The sequence below is a fragment of the Talpa europaea genome (genome assembly GCF_964194135.1).
Source record: "Talpa europaea genome assembly, chromosome: 7".
Classification (NCBI taxonomy): Eukaryota; Metazoa; Chordata; class Mammalia; order Eulipotyphla; family Talpidae; genus Talpa; species Talpa europaea.
In genome coordinates, this window is record NC_140074.1 from 136,363,864 (window position 1) to 136,388,682 (window position 24,819).

Consider the following 24,819-nt stretch of genomic DNA (forward strand, 5'->3'; position numbering starts at 1 on the left):
GCCCCCGGAGATGTGTGTCCGCAACAATAAAGAGCTGAGCAGCGCGCGGGCTGAGCCGGCGGCCGGGGTCTCCAGCTGCGCGCGACAGAGGCCTCCTGCTGGGGCGGGGGCATTCCCACGGGGCGCCCCATGTCACAGATGGAGTGGGGACCCCAGATCGAGGGGCGGCCAGCAGCACACCCCGATCCTGGTTCAGGTGGGGTGCGCCTCATCCCCATGCAGGCCAGTGGGGGCAGTCCTCTAGTTTTGCCCCCCACCGTTCACCAGTTGGGGGCCCTGAGGGATGGTGACGGCCTGTCCTGCACCGGCTCTGCCCTTCTGCCCTGGCCCTGCCGTGACGGCCCCGGTGTCCCTGCGCCCCGGCCAGGGCAGGCCTCTCAGCCCACCCAGGGCCGGGGGCCTTGGCTTCATGCCCGCTCCAGCCGCCTGGCGAGCCCCAGCCCACGAGGCAGGACGCAGTGGGCGAAAGGAGCCCATTTGCAGTGGGCCGAGTGACCAGAACCTGGCCCACTCCAGCCCCTGCCAGGTGCAGGCGGGCGGCAGGGGTGGCCGCCCGGGGAGGAGCTGCGGGTCCTGCAGGGGCCGGGGGCAGGAGGGGTCACTGCCGGGCAGGCTGGGCCAGGTCCTCTGTGGGTGGGCGCGCTGCGCCAGGAGAAAGGGGCTGAGGCGTAGAGGGCCAGCGGTGTCCCCGCGCTGGCCAGGGAGGGGCCCCCGCAGCCGCTGCCTGGCCACGTGGGCTGGAGCTGCTCAGGCAGAGCCGGGCTAATTGGAGCAAATGAAAGGACAGGCGGCCTCTCAGGAAAGGTAAATAGAATTACGCCCCCGCCAGGCACTGGGGCCCTCCTGAGGGGGCCTCACTGGCGCCCGGGCCCACCCGGCAGAGGGGGGCTCCCTAAGGCAGGCGCTTCTGGGCCAGGGGGTTCGTGTGATCCTAGTGGGCACCTCCCACAAGGGGCAGTGGCGGGGCCGGCCCTAGGCCCGACCTTGAGCTCCAGGCGCCCTGTCCCGAGCGCCCGGCCCCGGCCATGGAGCCCCGACGCCCGGCGCCTGAGTGGGCGGGAGCCGGCACAGGGCGGGCGCCGTCTCCTTCACGCCCGCTGAGCTCGGGCTGGGGACTGCCTTGGGGGTGCTGCTCACCCAGGGCCTCCTGACAACCCTCCCCATGCTGACCCCTCTGCCCTTGTCCTCCTTCAGCCCCGTCCCTGTCCCCGAGAGAACCGGAGCAGGCGGTGAGGGGGGCCGGGCGAGGGCTGGACTCACCCAACCGCCACCGGGCTCTGACCGGGCAGCCTCGCAGATGGGGCGGGGGACGGGCAGGGAGCAGCGCGCCCCCGGGACCAGCACCCAGCCAGGGCACGCCCCCAGGGAGCGCGCGGTGACGCCGGGGCCTCCGCCCCTCCCGTCTCCGCCTCTCTCTGCACCTCGACCTGGGCCTTCCCCCCAAGAATACATGGGTCCCCCCGGCTGCACCTCACAACGCAAGCCGCTGCTGCGAGCAAGGTGGGAGGGAGACCAGGCCGCGATACACGGGGGTCAGAGCACAGTGGGGCCGGGGAGCGCCTCAGGCAGCACCGAGGGTGTGGGGCAGACCCCCGGGGCCGGCGGCTGAGCACCCCGAGCGGGAGGGGGCGCGCCGGCGGGAAGGCCGTGGACGACAAAACCAGTGAAAAAAGGAGGCGATTCCTAAGTCCAGGGAAAACCAAGAGTTTGCCCAGGAAAAGATCACAGTTCACGGGGGCTCGGCTCCGGCGCGCACAGACGACACGCGGGCGACAGGCGCGGCTGCTGGAGCCGGAGCCGGAGCCGGGCGGGCAGGGTGCGGCGCGGCCCAGCCGGACGAGGCCTGGGCGCAGCGGGCGGGCGGGGGAGACCGAAGTGGGGAAACGGGCTGCGACGGTCCTTCAGACGCAGAAAAGCCCAGAGAGTAGGCTGGAGTGAAAATGTCTGACCCTGGGGGAGGGGGTGCCTAGGCCGCCTCCCCCCTTGGGGGCCCCTTGGTCTCCTGCACACGCCCACGCTCCTCCAGGGCCCGCGTCCCGGCGCCCGTCTGAGCGCGAGGCAGGCCGAGGGCCACTGCTCCCTCCCTTTTTTTTTTTTTTAAAAGATTTATTTATTTATGCAGCAAGAGCTGGGGTGCAGGCCAGAGGTGCGGGGTGAGAGGACTCCCCGGAGACAGCGGGGAGCAGACCAGGCGGATCCACGGAGACACAGGGCTGAGGGGGCAGCGGGGGAGGGGAGAGGCCTGCTGCGCCGGGCGGGTCACCCCTGGCCGGGGACGGAGAGGCTGCGGGTGGCTTCACAGCGCTGTGCGTATCGCCTGCGCCCCCAGGGACGCCCCCTTTATCCATCTTAACCAACACGTCGGTGACGCCCATCTGCCCTCCGGCCCCAGAGCCTTCCGAGCTCACAGGAGCCCCAGCTTCCCGCTCGGCTTCTGCTGATGCCTCGACGCCTCCGTTTCCCCATCGGCCCCTGAGACGCGGCGCAGGCCCTTCCTCCCACGTCCAGGCAGCCCGAGCGCACCCTGCGTCCTCCAGCCCTGCTGGCTGGGGCCCCAGGAGCACACCAAGAACCCCTAAATTCAGACAAGGGAGAAACCAGGAGCCTAGACACCCCACAGGCAGGTGAATCAGGGCTCTGCCGGCCACGCCCAAGGAGAGCAGGGCTGAAGTGGGTTCCAGCCCCGCGCCCGCCTCCCTGAGGTGGCCGTCCTGGGCACAAGAAGGGCAGCGAGCATCTCCTGGTGCAGGCCACAGGCTGGGGGACCCCTCCGCTCATCCCTCTGCCCAGCCTCCGCCTCGGGTGCCCCTCTTCTCGCTGAACTGCCCGGCAGGAACCACAGGGTGGGGACGCGGGGGTGAGGAGGCCTGAGCGGCGTGCACAGGTCCAGGAGGCTGAGCCACCAGCTGGGCAAGGCCAGAGCCCCGGGGCCAGGGAGACATGAGTGGCGCCCCAGTGTGGGTCAGGGTCCCCTTCCCACTGCCCACGAGGTTCCAGGAATCCCCCAGCGGGACACCGGCCTAAACCAAGTCAATGTGTAATGCAAGCCTGTCCTTCAGCGTCTCCCCAGGGTGCGGCCTGGGGCACCACCCACCTCCAGGAGAGGCCTGCACCCCCCAGCCCATGCAACCCACTCTGCAGGTGGAGACTTGGGGGGGGGGGGCGGCAGCAAGACCCTCCCAGGGGTTGCACAGGGACACCGCCACCACCGCCGCCCAGGCAGCCGCCGGGCCCACAGCCCCCGCAACGACAGACCTGCAGCCTCACCCGGAGGGACCCTGTGGGCGGCACACCCCACAGCCGGCCAGGCTGGGCCCCCACGCCCCACCTCGGGCAGAGAGCATCCGGGGGCTCCCTGGTTGGGCCCAGCCGGAGGCCAGTGCTCACCCGGTAGCCGGGCCACAGCCACGTGGCTGCAGGGACTTGGCCCAGGGCCCGGCCCCAGCCAGTACCCACTGGCAGCGAGCCACACGGCTGACTTGGTACACAGACCGCCCTCCCTGCACCCCTCCCCAGGGGAGCCCCCCCAAGACGCGGCCTCCTAGAGCCGCCAGGGAGGCCAGTGGAGCCCCGGAATGCTCTTCCGGGAAAGGGTGTTCCAGAAATAAATTCCAGCTTGGCGTGTCTGGGTCTGGCCTGCCAGGCTATCTCCGTGTCTGAAGGTCAAGCACAACCGGGTCCCCCTCCACACCCACCTGGCGGCGCCAGCTCACCCTCGGGTGGAGGTGGACACGGCTGCCCCAGTCTCCCCGCCGGGAGAACCCCGGCTCACCTCCCACCATCGTCATGGAACTCAGGGAGCAGATGGAATCGGGGCCGAGCCTGGCCCAAGGCCCCCCACCCGGACGGACTCCCCGCGGGGCCGCAGGCGCGGGGCTGACAGACCAGGCGGCGCTCGGTGCCACTGCCTTTATTCACGGCCCCGGGGCTCCCACGGGCACCGCCTGCAGAGGGCCCGGGAAGGAGAGGGGCTTGGGGACCCCCCCAGCACACCACACAGGTCAGGAGCCTCCCAGCAACCCCTCCCACTCACGGTCAGCCTCACTCCCCTGGCCAGGGGCCCAGGAGAGGTGCTGACCGTGGGAGCGCCAGGGCTGTGCCATCTGGAAGCCGCACAGGGAAGGGGAAGGCCTGACTGGCAGGGGTGGGACCCACTAGGGACAGATGGGGCTGCCCTTAACCGGGCTCCTGGCCCCTCAGGGACGAACCCAGTCCGGCCCACGGCCTGGGAGACGGAGAGGCCCGTCTCCGCGACCCCGGAGGCGGCCATGGGCAGGAGGCAGGGCAGCGCAGGGTGTCGGGAGGGAGAACAGTCAGGCTCAGGGCCCTGGGGCAGGCAGGGCCCGGCAGCTGCGAAGAGCAGCAGGGCCAAGAGGGCCCAGACCCCCCAGGGAAGGGCAGCTGAGGCCCGGGAGGGGCGGCCTCGCGCAGTCTGGCGTCCTGGCCCAGGGTGCGCCCGCGCACGGTGGCAGAGGGAGCGCAGCACCAGGTGGGGGGGCGGGGGCAGCCCTAGGACTTCTTGGCGTCCTGCGGGTTCCGGCGCTTCAGGTCGCTCAGGTCGATGGGCTTGAAGGCTGCAGGGGGGACAGGTCAGCGCGGGCGTGGGCCTGGCCCCCGCCCTGCCCCGGGCAGCCACACTCACTCTTCAGGCTGGGGTTGGGGACCTTCTCCACGTACTCCTCCACCAGGCCCCGCTCGCTCCCCGACATCTGGCTCCGCAGGTCCCGCTCCACACCCTGCCAGGCTGCGGGAGGGCGGTCAGGGCCCGAGGCCCCATCCGCACTGGTCCCCGCAGGACGCAGGGCTGGCCCTGGCCCTCGTCAGCGCCGTCTTCAGCGCACAGGCGCCCGGGACACTTGGGGTCCTGTTGCTACAGAGGCCTCCCAAGCAAGCCCCCCCCCCCCCCGCCTCCAGCACAACCCCCAAGCTCACAGCCCCCTGGCACCTTCGTAGATGAAGCGCACATTCTCCTCATGGGCCGGCGTGAAGATCTCGCTGCTGCTGGGCGGGGAGCGGGGGCTGCTGTTCCTCTTGCCGTTGTAGACGACTCTGGAGACAGGGGAACTAGGGGAGCCCAATGCGTGAGGACGGTGGGCAGAGCGGCCCTGCCTCCGCCCCTGGTGGCCTCAGACCCACCTGGTCATCGCTGGGGCGTCCGGTCCTGGCCCTCTGCTGCCCGATGCCCTCGGCCTCTGAAAGGGAAGCCCGACACGGGAGTGGGCTCCGGAGGGGGGCCTGGGGGAGCCTCTTCTTCAGGAAGAGCAGGCAGGGGCCCTCCCGGGCCTCGGGATGTGGCTGTCAGCTGGGAGGGAGACGCAGTGCCTCGGGGCGGAGCCGAGGCACCCCACAGCCAGGCATGTGGGGCCCCTCAGCCTGACAGCAGTGTCTGTGGAGCGGGGGGCGGCTCGCGGCAGCCAGAGAGGGTGGCAGCCGCCCGGAGCACCGCCCGCGCTCCGGCCTTCATTTCCCGCCTAGACAAGGAACTGGGCACAGCACCCACGGGCCTCCCGGCCCCAGCTGGGGTGTGACCACAGAAGCCTGTGGGGCGTGGCAGGGAGAGCGTGGAGGAGCGGCGGTGACCCACGGTGGCCAAGACCCTGGGGTGCTGCCTTTCTCTGGGCCCAAGAGAGTTTACAGCTGGGGGTGGAGCATCTATTTTTCTTTTTTTTAAGATTTATTTATTTTTATACAAAAACCGGGTTATAGGCCAGAAGTGTGGGAGGGTGAGAGAACTCACCGGAGACAGAGCAGGAAACAGAACAGGCAGACGACAGAAGTACACTGCTGGGCCTCCCAGTGGCGCAGCGGCTGAGCGCGGGGCTGCGAAGCTGCCCGCGGCCTCTGCGGCGCCGGTTCGATCCCCGGCTGCTCCCCGGCCACCGGAGGAGGGTCCCGCGTGGCGCGCAGACCTCTCCTGCCGCCCGCTGCTCCCCTCAGCAGTGTCCTTCGGTCCTTCTGCCTGCTCTGCTCCCCGCTCTGGCTCTGGTGGATTCTCTCACCCTCCCGCGCTTCTGACTGTGCCCAGTGCTTGTATGAATAAATAAATATATAAATAAATCTTAAAAAAAAAAAAGAAAGAAAAAAAAAGAAATCCACTGCTGAGGGGAGCAGCGGGCGGCAGGAGAGGTCTACCTCACCATGTGGGATTGTGCCTGCGCCACCAGGGGGGCCCTGGAGTGTCCATTTTTAGGGTAACTCTCTCAGTGGCCAGCTGGCCAGAGTCCCATCTCCGGCTGAGGCCACGGCCCCAGTCTGGGGTGTCCAGGGGTGGGATGGAGACCGGAGAGCACTCCCCACCCCCCTGGTCCCAGGAGCCAAGAATGGGCAGCCGCCACCCCCACATCCAGGACCCACCTTGGACCCTGCCGGGTGTGCGCTGGGGCACAGGCAGCAGCGCCCCTATTCTGAAGCCAAACGAGGTAACCACGGGCCCCGCACAGGTAAACACACCCCACGGCAGCAGCTTCCGGAGGCGGTGCAGCCAGCCCGGCCCGGCCCTCCCCGCGGGCCTGGGCACCGGACACCAGCCCGAGAAGCTGGGGCGAGGCCGCCCGTCCCGACACAGGCAGTGCTGTGCCTTCGGCCTGGGCCCGCTGCTGGCCCTGCCGGCCCTCCCAGGCCTGACGCAGGCTTCTACGCTCTGGCTCGGAGGCCTGCCGGCTCAGCCCCCGGGCTCTCGGGCCCTCCCCTCGTCTCCAGCGAAGGCCTGGCCAGCACGGCTGGCGGGCAGGGGCTGAGCCTGCACGGGGTGCCTGGTCTCCGCAGGGGAGGCGCCCACGCCCAGGGCGGGTCACAGACGGCAGGGTCAGAGGTCACAGTGGCCTGCATCCTCGGGCCCTGAAGGCCAGTAACACGTGAAAAAGAAGCCACTGCCGGCCTCCTCCCCGGGCACTGACTCCCACAGCCCGCGAGCCTCTGGGGCCAGGGGCTGACCTCCCTCCCGGGCCTCACACTGGGCAGGCTCGGCAAGGGAGGCTCCGGGGAGGCTCTGCCACTCCCTTGCGGCTACTCCCCACTGTCTGTCAGCTGCTGAGGCTCCTCCAAGGAGCTGAGCCCCCAATTTTGACCCAAAGGAAACCTCCACTGAAGAGCAAGTCAGCACCCCAGCCAGGGAAAGAGGCGCCATCCTAGGGCGCAGCTCTGCGGGGCCCTTCCCTCGGGCAGGAGCCTGGTGTGCACGGCCCACACGGTAGCAGAGCAGCGCCTCAGACCCACAGGGCAAAAGAAGGAGCCAGGGCAGTGTCTGCGGCGGCCGAGGACCGAGCGCCAGGGTGCAGGGTAAGCGCAGAGCGTCAGGCTTTCCCGCCTCCTGCCGTCAGCGTTGATGGATCCCCGCGGTCCTGCCCGTTTGCCTGATGGCGGGCCCTGGGCTGGGTGTGGGCGTGCACAGGCGGGCGCACCTGGGCTGGGGCTGGCTTATAAGGGCGGCGTCACGGGCATGCCAGCAGGACAAGAGAGGACACCGCGAGATGCCAGAGGGCCCAGGAAGAGTGAAGTCTTGCCGGGGCTGAGAACCTGCCAGCCCCCCGACCCCCGCCTGCCGTGTACCTGGTAAAAGCTCAACAAAAGCCTGAAAAAGGGGCCTCCCCGGTGGCGCAGCAGGTTGAGCGCAGCGCTGTGGAGCTGTCTGCAGCCTCCGCAGTGCCGGTTCGATTCCCGGCCGGCCAGGGAGATTCCCACATGGCCAGGCAGACACCTCCTGTCTCCCCACTGCTCCCCTCAGCAGTGTTTTCGGTCTGTCCGCCTGTTTTGCTCCCCTCTCTGTCTCTGGGGAATCCTCTCACCGTGCCCTGCGCCTCTGGCCTGTGTCCAGGTTCTTGTATAAATAATCTTTAAAAAGAAGGCCTGAAAAAGCCACCAAGGGCTCCAGGGCTCTCCCTCACCGTCTGCCCGGGCCACAGAGACCCTGCGGGGAGCCTTCCTGCCACTAGCTAGGGCCAGGGAGGAGGCGGCAGGCCAGCGGAGCCCGAGGGCCAGAGAGGAACCCTGGCCCAGGACCGTGGCTCTCCCCAGCTCAGCGGAGCAGGGCCAGGCGTGGGCGGCCGCCAGGACAGGCCACAGAGGCTGCGGTGCTGAGGGCTGGGAGGGGGTGGGCTAGAATAGCATCGGGGACCCCTTAAAACCCCATACCCACCGGCTCCGGGACAGCCTGCGGGCCACCCTCGCCCACCCTAGAGCACAGGGCTCTCCCGGCACCTTTCCCAGGCCAGGCCCCACACATGCAGGAGACTGTGGCCCAAGCTGTTCCCAGTCTGGCGGGCCCAGCAGGGACCCACACAGCAGCTCAGGGGCCTTCTGCGGGGCTGGGTGCTGGCCTCCAGGGGCCACACCCAAGCCTGTGGCGGGTCCAGAACTGCCCCGTGGCGCAGCCCAGGCCTCCTAGTCTTCACCTGGGGCAGCCTGCACGCAGCGCGGCCTAGACAGAGTCTCTGACCTCTGGACAGATGGGGCAGCCCAGACAGCTCGGCTGGGCTGGGCCCCCAGGCCCCTCTGGGCACCCCTGGCGGTTTCCGGACCCCTGCAGACAGGGAGGGCCTCCTGGCCATGACACGGCTCTGCCCCTCCGTGGGAGCAAGGTTTCGGGTGTGTGTGTCCCGCGCTGCCAGCCCCAGCCTCATGTTCGCTGCTCCCAGTGTGGCCCAGGTTGGAGTGGGAGCTGCCCGGGAGCCGGCAAAGGGGCTCCGGCATTCTGGAGTTGGAACCTGTGCCCGCTGGCGGCCGCCCGGTGCTCCTTGGGAAGTCCCTCACCCAGCGCCTCTTGGACCCACGTCCCCTCGGTAGGTGCCCTGGTGCTCAGCAGCCAAGCTGCAGCCCCTGGAAGTTCTAGAAAATGATCTATTCTCCCCAGGGGCCAGCGCGACCCCCACTCCAGACACCCAACAGGGGCCGTGGTCCCTTGAAGATCCCTGGCCTGTGCTGCCTCGCGGGGCTGTGCGCCCGCACACCCCCAGAACCCCTCACCACCCTTCAACTCACCCCAAAACCAGGCCTGGTCCTTCCAGACTCAGCCCCAGACCCCTCCTCGCCCCAAAAGTTCTGACATTCTGGGCCCAGAAACCACTGGCAGCTGAGCCTGGAAGGCAGCAGAGCGCCCGCCGGGGCCCGCGGGCGACCTGGCGCTCGGCCCCCTTCGTGTTGGAAGCGGCGCGGGCCCCCCCGGCTCTCCTGCGGGGCGCCCTGCCCACCCCGGCCGCGGCCCGTCTCGCCCCGGGGCTGGAGGCGGCGGGCGCGGGACGAGCGCGGACAGGAAGCCTGGGGAGCTCGGGCCCGGCGCCCCGCGACGCCCCGGCCAGGCCCGGCACGGTGCCCCGGGGCCGGGGGCGCCGCCGCGCCGGGACCCCGCGCCGGCCGCGCCTCCCCCGCGCCGCCAGGCCGCCCCGCCCCGCGCGCCCCGCCGCGCCCCCCCGCCAGGCCGCCCCGCCCCGCGCGCCCCGCTCCCGCCGCCGCCCGCCGCCCCGCGCCCGGCCGGCCGCCCCCCGCGCCGCGCCCGGCCACGACGGGCGTCCGGGCCGCGCCCGCTCACCTGCGCCCGGCGCCGCCGCCTCTTCCAGCTGGGAGGCCCCGGCCGGAAGTGACGCCGCGCCGCGCGCCACGTGACGGGCAGGGGCGGGGCGGGGCCGGGGGCGGGGCCGGCATGGGCGGGGCGGGGCGGGGCCGAGGGCGGCGCGGGGCGGGGCATGGGCGGGGCGGGGCGGGGCGTCCCCAGCTGGCGCCGCGCACGGGCTCCGATCCCCGAGCCCCGAAGCAGCGCGCAGTGTCACCGACCAAAGCCAGGCCAGAGCCGGCGCCCTGGGCCCGGGCGGGCCCCTCCCCGGAGGGCGCCGGGCTCAGCCCCCAGGGTCGCTCGAAGAGCTCGGCCCGGGCCGGGCCGCCCGGTCGACGAGGCCGGAGGCAGGGCGCCGTCCTCGGTGGCCGCGTCGCGGGCTGCCCCCCGGGAGACGAGGTACCTGGGGCGCAAGGTGGCCCTGGACAGGCTCGAGGCGCGGTCCGGCCGGGTCCTGACAGCCTCCCGTTGTTTTCTCAAGGTCGGTGAGGAAGGAGGAATCTGATCCTCTGCAAACCACGCTGCCTGTGCCGGCTTGCCCAGGGCGAGCGCAGGGCAGAAGGGAGATGCCCAAGCCCGGGTTCTGACCAGCTCCACGCGCCCGCCCCCGCCACCCCAGCCACCCGGCCGCGCAGACCCCGCAGGGCACGGCCAGGCCAGGCTCACCTGGCTATGTCAGGGTGCCCGTCGCGGCAGGCGATGTGCAGGGCGGTCCAGCTCGCCTCCGCACGCTGCTAGATGTCAGCCCCGCGCCTGGCCAGCAGCCGCACGCACTCCAGGCTCCCGGACAGCACCGCTTCATGGAGGGCAGGCAGGCCTGGGCAGGGCGGCCAGGATCAGGGCCAGGCTTCCCCCGGGTGCGGGAGGCGGGGCCGCGGCAGGCTCACCTGAGGGGGGATGGTGTCCAGGGTCGCTTTGTGGGCCCGGAGGAAGCAGCCCACCTGCTGCAGGTCGCCCTGGCAGATGTGGTCCAAGAACAGAACATCATTGGGGAAGTGGACACTGCAACCCGCCAACAGCTGCCGGCACCACTGCTGGGGGGTGTAGCGGACATTTCTGGGCATCCTGGGACCAGGGTGGGGGCTGCTTGGACACCTTACTGCAGGGGAGGAGGAAGCTGCCCACCGGCGGACTAGCCAGCACCAGGCTCCTGGCAGATGGCACCCACGCTAACACAGGCCCCAGGGCTATATAAAGGCGATCAGCGGGCACAGCTGGAGCCAACCCCAGCCTCCGTGACCCGGATCATGTTAGCGGCTCGTCTTTCAGCCCACCTGACACTGCGCCCAGGCTGGAGGGTCAGGTCGTTCCTGGCTGCTGTTCCCTGCCCGCAGCTGGAACTGATGGTGCTGTGAGAGGGCAGGAGAAGGCCATAGGACAGGCTACAAGGAAGGCCAGATGCCAAGGTCCTCTTGAGGGCCCAGTCCCGCACTGGCCCAGCCAGCCAGGAGGAAGGTGGCACATGGGCACGGCTGCCTCTCCAGGAAGGCCAGTGGCCCTGCCCACATGGGGGCTGCCAGCGTCCTGAGGGCAGTGAGAAGCAGGCCACACCACACCACCCGCCTCCCTGAGCCCTGCAGCCTTCCCTGGAGGCCTGCCTCGTGCTCAAGGCGTTCTCCCAGAGCTCAGCCTCCTGCCCCAGAAGCCCCCGGGCAGCCTGCCACCTTGCTCAGCATGCCCGCCCGCCAGGACCCTGCCAGGAGCCCGCGGTGCCCTGGGAGCCCTCCGCCACGGCCCCATGTCCCTGTTTCCACAGTTCTCCCAGGGCCAGACTCCTGACGCCTGCACGCAAGGACACAAGTGCTCATGTGGGCCCCGCCCACCCAGAGACCCCCTGACCCTCGCCACCCCAGCAAAGTACATGCTAGGGACCTTGAACCTCAGGACTGAGGCCAGAAGCCCACATCCCCCGCGCAGCCAGGGCTGCTCCTTCCGCAGGAGGCTCTGGGCCAGGCCAGTCTCCCCACCACGGGCAGCCTGGGTGCCAGCACTGCCCCTCCTCCCTGTCCTGGGTCTGTATTCAGATGCCTAAATATAAGGACGTGGGTGTGGAACAGGCCCCCCCCCCCCGCCGACTCCAGTGCAACCTCCTGTTAACCAGTCGCACCTGCAGCAACTCCATTTCCAAATAAAGTCCCCTTTTGAGATACTGGGGTCCTGTGGATTGGGGGGTACAAAGTTCACCCCCATGGGTGGTCACCGAAGGCCTGGATTGGCCAGCCCCTGTGCAGGAGAGGGCGGGCTGTTCTCAGCCCTGCACAACTTAAGTCAAATAGACCCCAGGCCTCCAGCCGGAAGCCCCGGGCCACACTGCCCAGAAAGCCCCGCTGGCTTGGTGCCCACTGCCCGCCGGCCTGTCTGCAGGCCTCACGCCTCTCACCTGAGCTCGTCTAGGCGCTGTGCCCCTGGGGGAGGGCCCAGTGAGGCTGCATTTCAAGGAGCTCCTCTGACCTCTGATGCCTGTCTGGCCTCCCACCTGGACCCGAGCCAAGTGCCCCAAGGAAGAGCCCGGTGTCGGTCCAGGTGGCCAGTGGGGCTCAGGCCTTGGTTCGTTTGGATCAGAGAAGGGACAGATCCCCCGACACCGCCCCAGCCCCGAGAGACCCCTGTGCTGTAATGGGGTGGCCCTGCAGGGTCTGGGCCCCACCCTGTGGCCGCCCCAACCAGCCTCCTGGCCAGGGGGTGGGCGCAGGGGTGGGTGCCGCGGCCTGGCGCTCAGCCCACCTCCCGGGCTCCCTCTCCTGGGGGCCAGTGTTCTGGTCAGGCCTGGGGCTGACAGCGGGGACCAGGCCAGCACAGGGACCTCGGGTACTGGGGAGGGAGGCAGCCTGGGTGGGCAACAGGGTGGCTGGACAAGAGCAGCCAAGTGGGGCACTGGGAGGCCAGAGCCATCCTGGGGTCAGGAGGCCCCATGGCGGGTGGGTGGAGGTGGGGCCGGGGCCCCCCTGGGGAGGAGCACGGTCCTCAGAGGATGCCACCAGGGAGGTGCACGTCCCCGGGGAGCAGGACCCCCTGGACAGGTACACCCAAGTGGGCCCCCCAGGGACACAGACACCCCCCACCCTCCGGGGCCAACAAGCAGGTGAGGACGCTCACCCCCTGGCCCCCCCAAGTCACAGCTCCAGCCCTACTCCCCAAGGCCCGGCTTAGCAGAGGCAACACGTAGTAAAATTTCGACTTTATTCGACCAATGTGTTCAACTCCAATCTGAGAGAAACGCCTGAAGAGCACAACTTGGCTCCAGTGTCCGGGACCGGCTCCGCGAGGCAGTGCCCGGGCTTGTCCTGCGTGGGCACCCGGCCACATCTGAGGCCAGGGGCATTCAGGGAGGGGGCGCACCAGCCCTGGCCCGGCTGGCCGCCGCCTGTCGGGGAGAGCCTCACACAGCCTCAGCCACAGACGCCAGCTGAGCAGGCCTGTGCCCATGCAGGCCCTGTCCCTCCCCGGGGACAGGAGTGTCCAGGAGTGTCCAGGGAGTGTCCCGGGAAGGTGGGACAGACACCCTGACGTCCAAACATTCAGAGATGGGGGGGTCTTCAGTGACAGTGTGAAACTGGCAGGGAGGAGACAGCGCCGCGGGGGCTCCACAGACGGCTCAGCGAGTGCCCTGGAAGAGCCGGGCGCGGAAAGGCGCGTCGCGATTGAAAAGGGGCCATGAGTTGGTGGCCAGAGATGTCCTTCCCGGGCCCGCAGCGGAGGGAGGGGCCGAGACTGAGAGCGCGAGGGCGAAATGTTGTTCCCAAGAGCTCTCTGCGCTTCCGAGCGCCTCGCTCCGGCGGGGGTCCGGCGGGGGGCTCCTGTGGGCGTGGGTGGGGCAGCCACGGGGTGGGCAGCGCCGGCTACAGCTCGTCCTTCACAGCCTTCTGCTCGTCGTCCTCCTCCAGGTCGGGTTCCTCGGCTTCCTCCAGGTCCAGGTCCTGGCCAGGGAGGAAGCGCGAGGGGCCGCTGGCCGTGGGCAGTGCCGGGTGACACAGCGAGGCCCCGCCCGCCCCAGCAGCAGGCACGTGGGCAGACTGCCGCGGCCCCGTCCCAGGCGCGTCCGGCCAACACCCCCAGCGCCTGCCACAGACGCCCCCGTCACCCCCAGGCCGGGCTCCGCAAGACCGTCCAGTCCCGAGGCCCGCAGCCAGACCCCGACTCACGTTGTCGTCCCCTGCCCCGTCCTGGCCGCCACTCTCCAAGAACTTCTTAAAACCGTCCAGCGTCCGCTCCCCGTTGTAATCGATGACCTGCGGGAGGGATGGGCAGAGTGAGGCAGGGCCTGGCGCAGGTGGCCCCGGCCCAGTCTGGCCCGGCCCGCGGGGACGCACCGTCCGGTCGGCGCGCGCAGGGAAGAACTTGAGCGTGGGGAAGCTGTGCACTTTCACAGCCTCCACCTCGTTAGCCGTCGAGTCCATCTTGGCGATGACAATGTCCTCGTGGTCCTTGTACGTCTCTCCCAGTTTGTCCCAGATGGGGGCCAGCTGTTTGCAGTGGCCGCACCACGGGGCATCTGAAAGAGAGCAGGTCAGCGCCCCCTGGCCGCGCTGCCCAGAGCCGGCGGGCGGGAGAGGCGGCGGCCCCACTCACAGAATTCCACAAACACGTTCTTCTTCTCGTCGAAGGCTACCTCCTCGAAGTTCTTCCCCACCAGCACCTTGACGGGCTGCTTGTCCCAGTCGTCAGGCAGCTCCTGGCTCATGAGGTGGGGCTGCAGGGGCCGCAGGTCAGGGCCTGTCCGGAGCCCGCCCGCCCCGCCCGCGCCCGCCCGCGCCCCGCCCCCACCTTGATCTTGCCCTCCAGGAAGCGGTGGCAGAACTCCGCGATCTTCTCGGCGGTCAGCTCGCTGGACTCGGGCTTGTACTTGGTCATCTCCTCCTCCAGCGTGATGAGGCGCAGGGCGGGGCACTCCTCCTTCTTCAGGCCGAAGAACTCCAGGATGCGCTGGTTGTCCGCGTGCTCGCTGTCGATGAAGATGAACAGGATCTGGGGGAGCAGAGGCGCGTCACACAGGAGACCGGGGGGGTGGGGCTGCTCCCCGCCCCCGCAAGCCCTGGCCGGTGCCCACCTTGCCCTTGAAGCCCTCGGCCGCCTTCCGGAAGTGGCCCAGCTTGACGTCATACTCAGACGCGCTCTTGGGCAGGAACAGCAGGATGTGAGTCTTGATCTCACCGCCAAAAATCTTTGGGGCTGTCTGTGGGGCGAGCACAGGGCCAGGGTCTGAGCCAGGAAGGCCAGGCAGCCGCGGGGACATGGGGGTGGGCCAGGGGATCAGAGACTGGGGCTACCTGCTCCGTGAACTCAATAACCAGGGGCAGCTGGTTGTGCTTGATAAAGTCCAGCAGCTTCTCTTTGGTGACGTCCCCCTCAAAGTTGTTCCGGCCTTCGTCAAACTGCGGACAGAGAGCCCTGAGCGCCAGGGGCCCCTGCTGGCCCGGGCTCAGACCCCATGGGCAGCAGGGACACCCCCAGCCTCCTGGGTAAACGGCCACAACGGTCTCGACCCTGGCCCACGGGGCTGCAGAGGTAGGGGGCCTGCCGTGACCCCTCCCAGCGAGCAGCAGGAAGCACGACGGCTGCCCACAGGTCCCACGGCCACATAGTGCGTCCACCCGGGCAGGCAGGCCAGCCGCCCGGCCCACACCCCCGCAGGGAAAGCCAGTTTTCATCAAACTGTTATTTTCAACATTGCAAAGTCAGTTTGTTGCCGCTTTAGAGAAAACACGTTAAGGATCCTCAGCATGAGAACCTGAGGTTGGAAGGGAAGCCCCTAAGACCCCTGGGACGAGGGAGAAGCGGGGCCCCCCGGGCAGGGGAGCAGCCCCGGAGCTGGAGCCAAGGGGCTGGTGTCAGCCCCGACCCGGGGGGGGGGGGGGGGAACGCGCCCCGGCCCTCCCCAGTGACCTCCAGACAGCAGGGGCAGCTTCTCTCCCGTGCCAGCCTGGCCCCACTGCTGGGCACGACAGGCCATGCACCGTGTCCTGAGGCAGACACCGGTCTCGCCTTCTCAAACCTGAGACCAAAGAGGGATGCAGCGAGCCCAGCCTGAACCTAGAGGCCCCTCACCGGCTTTTGGCACATACATCGGCCACGCGGGGCCTGACGCAAGGGGCACTGCTTGGCCTTCGTCCAGGCTGTGTGCGGGGGGTTGCTGTCCTATGGTGAACAGCGCATGGTCCTCGCGTAGTGGGCGTGGCCAGGCGGGGCAGGCCCTGGGCAGAAGGCCCCGTCAGCCCAGTGACCGGCGTGGACACAGCAGGTGGGCGGAGCAGAGACCAGATGCCCAACCCTCAAAGACCACAAAGTAAAACCAGTAGCCCCAGACCCAACCACGTGGACGGTCAGCTCTCAGACCAACAGCTGGGCAGCTGCAGACCCAGCCAAAACCCAACGGCAGAGTCCCGCCAGGGAGAGACCCCGGGAGGCCATGCTGGCCTGGGTGGGCAGCAAGCCCAATTCACCTTTAGCACCAGGGGAGGAGCTGGATAAAGAGGGGACCCAGTCAGGACTAAAAGTGTGCAGCGAGGGGCCTCCCTCGTGGGGCAGAGATTAACATCTTGGACTATCAAGCTGTCCCCAGCCTCTGCAGCACAAGTTCAATCTCCTGCTGGCCAGGGAGTGACCCACATGGCGCAGCAGACCTCTCCTGTCTACCCGCCGCTCCCCTCAGTAGTGGATTTCAGTGGATCCTCCTGTTCTGCTCCCCACTCTGTCTCTGGTGAATCCTCTCACCACTTTCTCCGGCCTGCACCCCAACTCCTGTATGCCCAAATCTTTAAAAAATAAAGTTCAGAGTGATTCGCAGAGCGCCTTCCCCTCAGCGCACCCCAAGATCCCCAGGCTGTGACCCAGGGCACTGCCCACAAAGTGACTGGACCCATGTGGGCGTTGGAGGTCGGGGAACCTCCACCCCAACAGCAAGGCGCTGGCACCGCGTCCAGCTGCACCTTTAATAGAGGCGCCGGCTGGAGAACAGAAGAAGCGGAGCTGCCAGCAAGGCGGGGAGACACGCCCCAAAGCTGACACCCCGGAAGCTCCACTTGGGATGAGGAAAAAGTCCTGGAAATGAAACAAGGGTAACGCCCTCCGTCTCGGAAGTCACGGCTCCAGAAGCAGCTCGGAGCCCATGGCCACCGTGGAGGGAGCAGCCCCACGCGGGTCTGAAGGGCGCTGATCCCGCAGTCTGAGGCCTGACTTGGCAAAACGGGCTGTTGATAACCCAGGTCCACAGTCCAGGCCCCCGGGCAAGGTTCCCAGCGACGCCCTCACCTTCTTAAAGAGGACGACCCCGTCCTTGTCCAGCTGGTACTTGGAGAACACGTCGCTGCTGGCTGTGATCCCGAAGGGTACGTCATCCACGGCCTCTGCCGCCAGCAAGAACTGCTTGGCCGCATCTGATTCCATGTCCTGCGAGAAAACAGGCCTGGGGCTGACGCTGCACTGTCCAGCCATGGGCAGCGCAGGCCCCAGCCCGCCCCAGGACGGCGAGGAGGCCTGAGCGCAATACCTTGAAGAAGCCGATGACTGCCACCTCGCTTGACTCCACCAAGGCCTCAGCGGCGGCCCTGTCGGGCAACGTGGAGGCGGCAGGGCCTGTGCGCTTCTTCAGCCAGTTCACGATGTCGTCGGCCTCCCTGCCAGCTGCGACCAAGCACAGGCGGCCCACGTGAGCCGGGCACCGCAGCCCACTCTCAGCCACGGCGAAGGCGCCAGCCTTGGGGCCATGGGCCCACCCGCTCTGGGCTAAGGGTCCCGGGTGAGCCCCCAGAAGCGAGGCAACCAGCAACCCGCCTCTTCCCTCCCGCTCCCTCACCTTGGACGCTGAAGTTAGTTAAATGCCCACAGCCTCACTCATGCCCACAGCTTCCTCTTAACTAGCGGGGACGGGGTTAAAACATGAAGCCTGTATGCCGCCACCTCCCGCCTGCAGCCCAGCCCTGCCTGCGCTGGGCACGCGAGGCTGAGTGGCCAGCCCCCACCAGCCGCTGCTCGTCCCCTCGGGCCTGATGACCTGCGTTGCCCGGGGAGGGCTGCCAGGTCTCAACTTAAAGAGGTTACGCTGACAGGGAGCAAAGAACTGCGGTTAGTCAGAGCGGATCCAGCACCCCCAAAATCCAGCATCAGTATTGGGAGTGGCCACCATGGCCAGGTCCCCCCCCAGTTCTGCAGGAGTAGCCCTGGAGCTGGGCGCTGCACCATGGGGCTGAGGGGCCGTTCCCCAAAGAGCAGCTGTGGAGGTAACCGGGGCTGCACCCCAAGCCCCACACACCTGCAGCAGCACTGGCCTGGCCCCCAACAGAGCTGGCCTCGCTCTTGTGCAGCTGTGGCGTTGAGAAAGGAGCGGGTGGCCCCCCAGCACTGGTCAGCCCCAACCCCAACCCCTGCTCCCACGGGCGTTCTTCTAAGATGAGGGCCCGCAGAAGCTGGAGAACTATGCCGGTGGGAGAGCAGGGCCCCCCACCCCTGCCGCCTTCCCCGACGCCAGCAGACGGACCCCTCGCAGACAAAAGAGCTGCAACCTCACCTGTATATTCTTTGGGGGATGCGGTGTCTCCATTCTTGAAGAACTTGATGGTGGGGTAGCCGCGGACACCGTACTGCTGGGCCAGCTCGGACTCCTCGGTGGCGTCCACCTTTGCCAACCTGATCTCAGACCCTTCAGCCTTCAGCTTCCCCGCGGCTTTGGCATACTCAGGGGCCAGGGCCTTGCAATGGCCACACCAAGGGGCATCTGAAGAGAACACAAGATGCTGGAAAGCAACCCCAGGCCAGGGTCTGCTGCTCCTCCCCTCCCGGCCGCTGCTGCCCTCCGAGGGCCTTATCTGCTCCCCGATAACCCCGGGCGCCAGAGCAGGCTCTTGGGCAAGGTCGGGACAGCGGCCACCAGTGCCAAGCTGACACCTCCTCCCTGCAGGCGCGCAGGGGGTCACGCCCCACTCCCTGCAGGGCCTTAGGGCCCTGGCTCGGCGCTGGCAGCTGCCCACCAGGGGCACACGCCCCCCCAAGCAGGGGCCTGGAGGAGCTGAGGGACTCAGGGCGGCCAGCTCCGTAAACTGAACCCAGGGGCAGGTCAGCCCCGTCCCACCCTCTCCCCGCAGAGACCGTCCGGGAGGAGCCACCGGGAACCGAGGGGCAGGCCAGCCGCCGCGCGCGGACAGCAGCTGGCCAGAGCGGACGCCTGTCAACCCCGCTCCGGGCCCGGCCCCACGGGCCGCGAGACGCTGCCGTCACGGCCCGGCCCTCCGCCCGCGGTCACCCGGGATGCGCCCGGCAGGAGGGGCGCCCCCGGGCCGGGCGCGCGGGGGAGCGGGGCGTCCCGCGGAGGCCGGAGCGCCGGCCCGGCCCTGAGGATCCCGCCGGGCGCGGCCGCGGCCGGGCCGGGGAGGCGCCGCGCCCCGCGTGGCCCGGGCCCCAGCCCGAGCCCGAGCGGCCCTTCCGTCCCCGCCCGCCGCGGGCGCCCCGGCCCGGCCCCGCGCCCCGCCCGCGCCGGCGCTCACAGAACTCCACCAGGAGGTACTTGTGCGCGGCCAGCGCCTCCTCGAAGCTGCCCTTGCGGAGCACCAGGACGTGGTCCTCCTCCTCGGGGGCGCCGGCGCGGGCCAGCGCGGCCAGGGCCAGGCAGAGCAGAGCGCGGCGCAGCATGTCGGGCGCGGGCGCTTCGGTTGGCGCCGCCAGCACAGCCGAGGCGACGAGGGCGCGCGCCGCCCGCCCCGCCCTTATAAAGCCGGCCGGCCCCCGCCCGCGCGCCGCCGCCGCCGCGCGCGCACGCCCGCCCCCCGCCTCTGATTGGCCGGCGCGCTTCGAGGCCCGCCCCCGCCGCTCTCGGATTGGGGGGCCACACGGGCGACCCCGGATTCGGAATGGCCGTGGAGGCCGCCCTCGCCCGCGCCTGGGATTGGCCGAGGAGCTCGCGCTCGCACTCTTCCGCGGCCTCTCATTGGCTCCTGGAGAGAACTTTCTCTTCTCCACTTCTGACTGGTGACTTTCGCCCACACCGGCCGCGGGCCCGGATTGGCTGCTGCCTCCCGAAGCCCAGGCGCTGGGGCTCCTGATTGGCCCATATCCGCGCGCTCCCCCCGAGAGCCGCCGTAGAACGTGGCAGAGGCCGGAGTCCCCAGCTGCGGGGCGGGGCTGCGCCTGCGTCGCCGAAACCCCTCGTGTTGGATTCTGACTGGACCGCGTACCCGTAATTGGCACCGCCCCCGGCACCGCACACCGGAAGTCGATGAAGCCACTTCCGGCGCGCGTGAGGCCCGTGCGGCGCCCGCCCGGCGTCCAGCAGGCGGGGGGGCGAGGGGCGGGGGGGCGAGGGGCGGGGGGGCGGGGGGGCGAGGGGCGGGGGGCGGGGAAGGCGGGATTTGGACGGCGGCTCGGCGGGGGTGCGGGGGTGCGGGGGCGCGGGCGGCGTGCGGGGGGGTTGCGAGGGTGGCAGTGGGGTGACAGCAGGGGGTGGGGGGACAGCAGCTCGGGGACTGTGGCGGGGGACAGCGGTGGGGGGGGTGGGGGGGAGCCCAAGGGTCGGGGAGCCCGGGACAGGGCCGGGGGGCGGCACGGAGAGGGCCGGGGGCCGGCGGTCGAGGGGTGTCGTGGCCGGAGGCTGGGGCCAGGGCTGGGGGCGTGGCCGGGGCTGGGGGCCCGGGGGGAAGGGCAGGGCGGGTTGGGGGTCGTGCCCAGGGCCGGGGCTCGGGGCGGCAGCGGGGGCGGCTGGCGTCGAGGCCCGGCCGGGGCGGGGTCTGCGCGTGGCCGCCGCCCGACCGCGTGGCGCCCCCGTGGCCCGCCGTGGGCGACGCTGGCGGCTCTTGGAGCGCGGCCCCTGAGGAGCGTGGAGCCAGCTGCGGCCTGGACGGCGCGGCCTCTGCCCGCTGCTCGCTGCCCGCTGCCCTCCGGTGCGCACCGGCCCGGGCCGGTGGCCGCCGCCGTCGGGGGACTCGGCAGGAGGAGGGGAGACCCGGGCCCGACGCCCTCCAGGCCCCTGCTGGGGCCGCTCCTGTCCTGGGGGCCCCTCCCCCGGGCAGCTCTCTGTGCCCGCCCCGCGGCCTGTCGGGGTACGGGGCGCTCTTCGGGCGGCGGGCGGACGTGGCCGTTGGGGGCGGGTGGGGTTGCCTCACGCGCTCCCCGTCGGCCAACGTCTTCATGGTTGCGGTGACCGCAGCCTGGGGTTGGAGCGCCGGTCCCGGGCCGGGGCTGGGCGGCCACACTAGCGGGCAGCTGCGGGGGCGGCTGGGGGTGCAGGTGCCCTGGCCCCCCACCACGGGAGAGACGGGTGCCGGGAGCTGGGCACAGGCCAGGCCAGGCCAGGGTCGCAGGCCGTGGTCGAGCCCGGCTCTGCCGACTCAGCCTCGTGGCAGGAGCCCAGGCCACCAAAGCTCGCTTTGCACAGGCGGCGACAGCCCTGTGGGGCAGCCCAGGGGCCTCCACCACTGAGAAGACCGCGTGGAACCTGGCCCAGAGGGAGGGGGGACGCTGCCTTCCCTGCACTGACATGCCCAGTCCAGGCACCGCTGTCCCTTGTCTCACTGACCAGGCGCGGGCTTCCAAGATGGGTCCTCAGCAAGCTAAAGGGAAACCTGGCTGGGTGACTTGGGACCTGTGTCCAGGGGATGGGGGACAGGGTGGTCAGTGGTTTTGTAAGGTGCAGCAGGGGATGGCAGCATCTGACCATGGGCCCCTGGGCCTGGCAGTGGGGTGAGCGCGGCCGGGCAGAGGCTGTCCTCGGTCATACAAAGGTGGCCACTCATGCCCTCATAGCAGAAGGGCCGGTCTGTGGGTGACTGAGGAGGCAGAAGCCTGGGGATTAAGGGGCCTCTGGCACAAGAAGGGGAGCAGGAGGACCAGTGGGGGCCCGCTGGGCAGGGAAGCCAGGCCTGGAGCAACAGGTTAGGCAGCTGGGGCTAGGTGAGACCAGAGGGTCAGGTTAGACTTGGGACCCGAGAGACACGTCATGCAGGTCCCTCGGGTGCCACCTCGTGCTGTTCCCAGGGAGGAGCCAGCGCAAAGTCCTGGCTGTTGGCAGCATGCCTGCACAACCTGGCACCCCGGCCAGGTTCACACACACGCCCAGAGCTGGCACATCCGGAGCAAGGCCAGCAGGCTGTGGGGGCCACCGCGTCTGACCCTGGAGCTTGGGCCAAGGGTGGGGGGCATGTTCCCTAGTGATAGGGTTCATGGGGATCCCTCCTGCGCTGCCAGAGCCCCAGCGTCGCCATGGTGGGGACAGTCCCGGGAGCAGGGTCCCCTGGAGGGGCCTTCCCAGGCTGGCAGCAGCCCCCCGGCTCCGGGACTCCCGGGGGCAGGGCCGCCCCAGCTGTAAGCTCCAAGAGCTGCAACCGCAGGTGCGCCTGGGGCTGGAGGGCGCCCTGCGCCGCCAGAGGCCGGGCTTTCTGGAGCCTGTGTTGTTATAGGGCAGCCCCGATACAAAACAGGTTGCCTGACTGTGGGTCCTCCCCTGCGTCCTTAAAAGGACCCCAATGTCTTGAGGACTTTGGCCTGGAGTGGGGGTGGCGTCCACAAAACCTGCCTGGAATTAGCTCAGGACTTCCTTTCCCCGTAAGTGTCACGAACCGGGGTCGCTACCCTTGGCGGGCACCCGAGACGGCCCATCTGGACACCCTCCTGCATGGCGGCAGCAAGGCCCTTCCCTTGCGAGCTGGGGGCCCGTCGCCCACTTCCTCCTTGGTGGAGGCGGCTCCGCAGCTGCAGTCCAACCCCCCTCCTCCCCCCCAACTGGCAACTCTCCAGCCCCGAGGGCCCCTCTCTTCAGCTAGGAGTTTCCCCGAAGGGCCTGGTGGCTGCTGGTGGGGTAGCCGCCCCGCCCTGCCCTAGGAGTCGCCTTCCCCACACAAGCCATGGACACAGCTCTGTTGGGGGGACTTTATTTCCCGGTCAGAAAAGGAGAAGCAGGGAAGGCTCGGCGCGAGGCCAGCTGACCAGGGAGGGCAGGCACGGGCGATGCTCCGGCTCTTGCTTGGTCCCACTGCGGTCCCAGCTGGGTCTGGGCGGGCCTGGCCCGGGCAGCAGGGCCTGTGGCAGAGGTGGCCCCGGGCGGCACAGATGGAGCAATGAATACTGATGAGCCGGGCACCAGGCCAGGTGGGACAGTAAGGCTGGGCCAGGGCTCTACCCAGGGCACGCCCAGTGGGCTCTGGCGCTGCCCCCAGGACAGAGGGCAGAGGCCTGAGGACACCTGCCTCTCGGATGGGACTGGAGGCATCTGGAGTTTTGGCAATTTGGCTTTCCCAGAGCCCCTGGAGCTGGCCCCACAGGCGGGCTGGCCGGGCCCTGGCAGGCAGGGGAGTGGCAGAGCCGGCCGCACCTCCCCGGGACGCCGAGACAGAGACGGGCAGGGACGGGAGACCACGTGCTCATGCGGACACGGGTTAGAGGTCGGGAGGCCCCACAGCACGAGTTCCGCATGTTAAGGCATCATGGTTAGACAGTGACAGGACGATGGCCGGCCCGGACAGGAGAATGCTGGGGGGGCCCGACCCACACGGCTCCGCATCACCCGCCCCACTCCCGCTGCAGGGGAGACGCCTGAGCAGGGCAACCCCAAGACTCAGGAAGGCCTGAGCCCCCAGGAGCCCAGCACGATGTCCACGCCCCGCAGACACCAGGGCGTGGGGTAGGTGAGGACGGGCAAGGCTCGCGGAGGGAGACAAGGGAAGTGAGGCTGGGCGGCGGCCCCTCCCCCCCAGCACAGGCGGAAGCAGCGACGACACAGGAGACCACCGAGGAGACTGGGGCCTGCGGGCTGGGGAGGGGCGAGTTGGAGGGGCTCGCCGCTGGCCGGAGGCAGGCCTGGGCGGCCCTGTCAGCGCTTTGGTATGGGGTCGGGAGGTGGGGGTGGGGGGGCACTCCGGCCGTCCGCCGCCTCCCGGGCCAGGGTTCAGTCCTTCCACTCCTTCTTGATGGTGAGGTTCCACTCCCAAGACAAGTGGTCAGTCTTGTCGTCGTCTGTGAAGCTGGACTTGATGTTGTAGCTGCCGCGAGCCAGCATGCCCTTGGGGGCCTCCTCCATGGGCGTCAGGAACTCGTACTCCTCCGCCCTGGGCCCGTAGCTCCCCACCATGTAGTCCGTCTTGTCAACTGCAGGCAGGGGCCGGGTCAGGGAGGGGCGCGGGCCCCTGGCTACCCACCACCTCGCCTCACCCCCTCCCGGGCCCTGCCCAGAGCCCCGAGTGCCACCGCCACTCACTCTTGATGCCTTTCCTGTACGTGTGCTGTATGTACTTCATGCCAGACACGATCTCCCGGTTCACCTGAGGGGGGCCGTGGCAGAGCTCAGCAGGGTGTCCCGCCCCAGCCTGCCCCAGGCGCCCCCAGCCTCCACTCACCCGGAAAGAGATTTTTATCCGATATTCCACCCCTTCCTTCAGCACGAAGGACTGCTTCTTGAAGCTCTCCAGATCGCCTGTGTTGAGAGAAACGCAGCCCTGGGATGCCCAGCTGGGGAGGCTGCTTGCCATGCGGCTCCCATCTGTGACCGCCTCAAGGCCTGGTGGGCGCCCTTCCACCCCCACAGTGCCCCCCCCCCCAGAGCCTTGGGGACCACGGGGCGGAACTTCTCTTGCTCCCCACGAGAGGGCGCAGGTGCACCAGGAAATGGTGTTGGGGCAGGGCACGTCTGAGCAGCCAGGGGCCTCAGAGGGGCCACTCACCAGTCAGGTCCAGCTCTAGGGGGCCCGGGGCAGAGCTGCACACCAGGGTCAGACGAGTCACGATGACGTTGGGAACGTTGGGGTCTGCAAAGAAACAGCCGCCTAGCACCGTGCCTTCCTAGCGCCTCCCGCCCCACCCAGGGGCAGCGCAGCAGCTGGCCAGGAGCCACACGCCCCACTCACCAGCAGACACAGCCACGCGGCCCAGGAGGGCCTCCTTGTACTTCCGCAGGCTCTCGTCGTCCTTGTCCAGCTCCTGGATCTCCTGGATGCTCTTCTGGGCTGGGGGCTTGTAGTTGACGGAGTGCTCGTCGTCCTGGTTCTCTGCGGCGATCTGCGCCAGCTGCTCAGCGGTGGGCTCCTGCTCAGCCATGCTCACCTTTAGCCGGGTCTGGGACACCTGCAGGGGCACGGGCTGTGTCGCAGGGGCCAAGGAGGCAAGCGCCTGCTGCAGGAGGCCGCTGCCTGCCCCCTGGGGAGCCCAGCCAGGACTGCAGGGAACTCCCAACCTGCTCCTTCCGGAAACCGGCCACACCTCTCCTGCCAGGGCAACCTCTAAATCCTGCTGCTCCTTTTGAGCGGCCCCAGCCCTGACCCAGAGAGACCGTTCCCGCTGGGTCCTCCGAGCGGCCACACGAG

General features: G+C 69.4%; 4 protein-coding genes across 4 annotated transcripts; all 4 read right to left on the reverse strand.

The window, feature by feature from the left end:
• Positions 1 to 3,895: 3,895 nt before the first annotated feature.
• On the reverse strand, positions 3,896 to 9,559 carry MCRIP1 (MAPK regulated corepressor interacting protein 1). The gene is made up of 5 exons (XM_084238374.1): positions 9,524 to 9,559; positions 5,137 to 5,192; positions 4,946 to 5,064; positions 4,643 to 4,744; positions 3,896 to 4,574 (listed from the first exon to the last, which is right to left on the reverse strand). Exons 2-5 carry the CDS (start codon positions 5,142 to 5,144, stop codon positions 4,510 to 4,512), a joined length of 294 nt encoding a protein of 97 aa, XP_084094500.1. The 5' UTR covers positions 5,145 to 5,192; positions 9,524 to 9,559; the 3' UTR covers positions 3,896 to 4,509.
• A 198-nt stretch (positions 9,560 to 9,757) lies between these two features.
• On the reverse strand, positions 9,758 to 10,608 carry PPP1R27 (protein phosphatase 1 regulatory subunit 27; the record flags this gene model as incomplete). The annotated part of the gene is given in 5 exon segments (XM_084238113.1): positions 9,758 to 9,947; positions 10,211 to 10,278; positions 10,282 to 10,361; positions 10,432 to 10,440; positions 10,443 to 10,608. Coding segments are annotated over 5 exon segments (513 nt in total).
• A 2,163-nt stretch (positions 10,609 to 12,771) lies between these two features.
• On the reverse strand, positions 12,772 to 19,165 carry P4HB (prolyl 4-hydroxylase subunit beta; the record flags this gene model as incomplete). The annotated part of the gene is made up of 11 exons (XM_084238332.1): positions 12,772 to 13,461; positions 13,687 to 13,773; positions 13,855 to 14,036; positions 14,114 to 14,234; positions 14,309 to 14,509; positions 14,592 to 14,717; positions 14,812 to 14,916; positions 16,793 to 16,930; positions 17,031 to 17,164; positions 18,048 to 18,254; positions 19,021 to 19,165. 11 exons carry the CDS (start codon positions 19,163 to 19,165, stop codon positions 13,384 to 13,386), a joined length of 1,524 nt encoding a protein of 507 aa, XP_084094458.1. The 3' UTR covers positions 12,772 to 13,383.
• Positions 19,166 to 23,090: 3,925 nt separating this feature from the next.
• ARHGDIA (Rho GDP dissociation inhibitor alpha) lies at positions 23,091 to 24,553 on the reverse strand (the record flags this gene model as incomplete). Its single annotated transcript, XM_084238368.1, has 5 exons — positions 23,091 to 23,608; positions 23,718 to 23,781; positions 23,857 to 23,933; positions 24,181 to 24,264; positions 24,364 to 24,553. 5 exons carry the CDS (start codon positions 24,551 to 24,553, stop codon positions 23,409 to 23,411), a joined length of 615 nt encoding a protein of 204 aa, XP_084094494.1. The 3' UTR covers positions 23,091 to 23,408.
• Between the last annotated feature and the right edge of the window lie 266 nt (positions 24,554 to 24,819).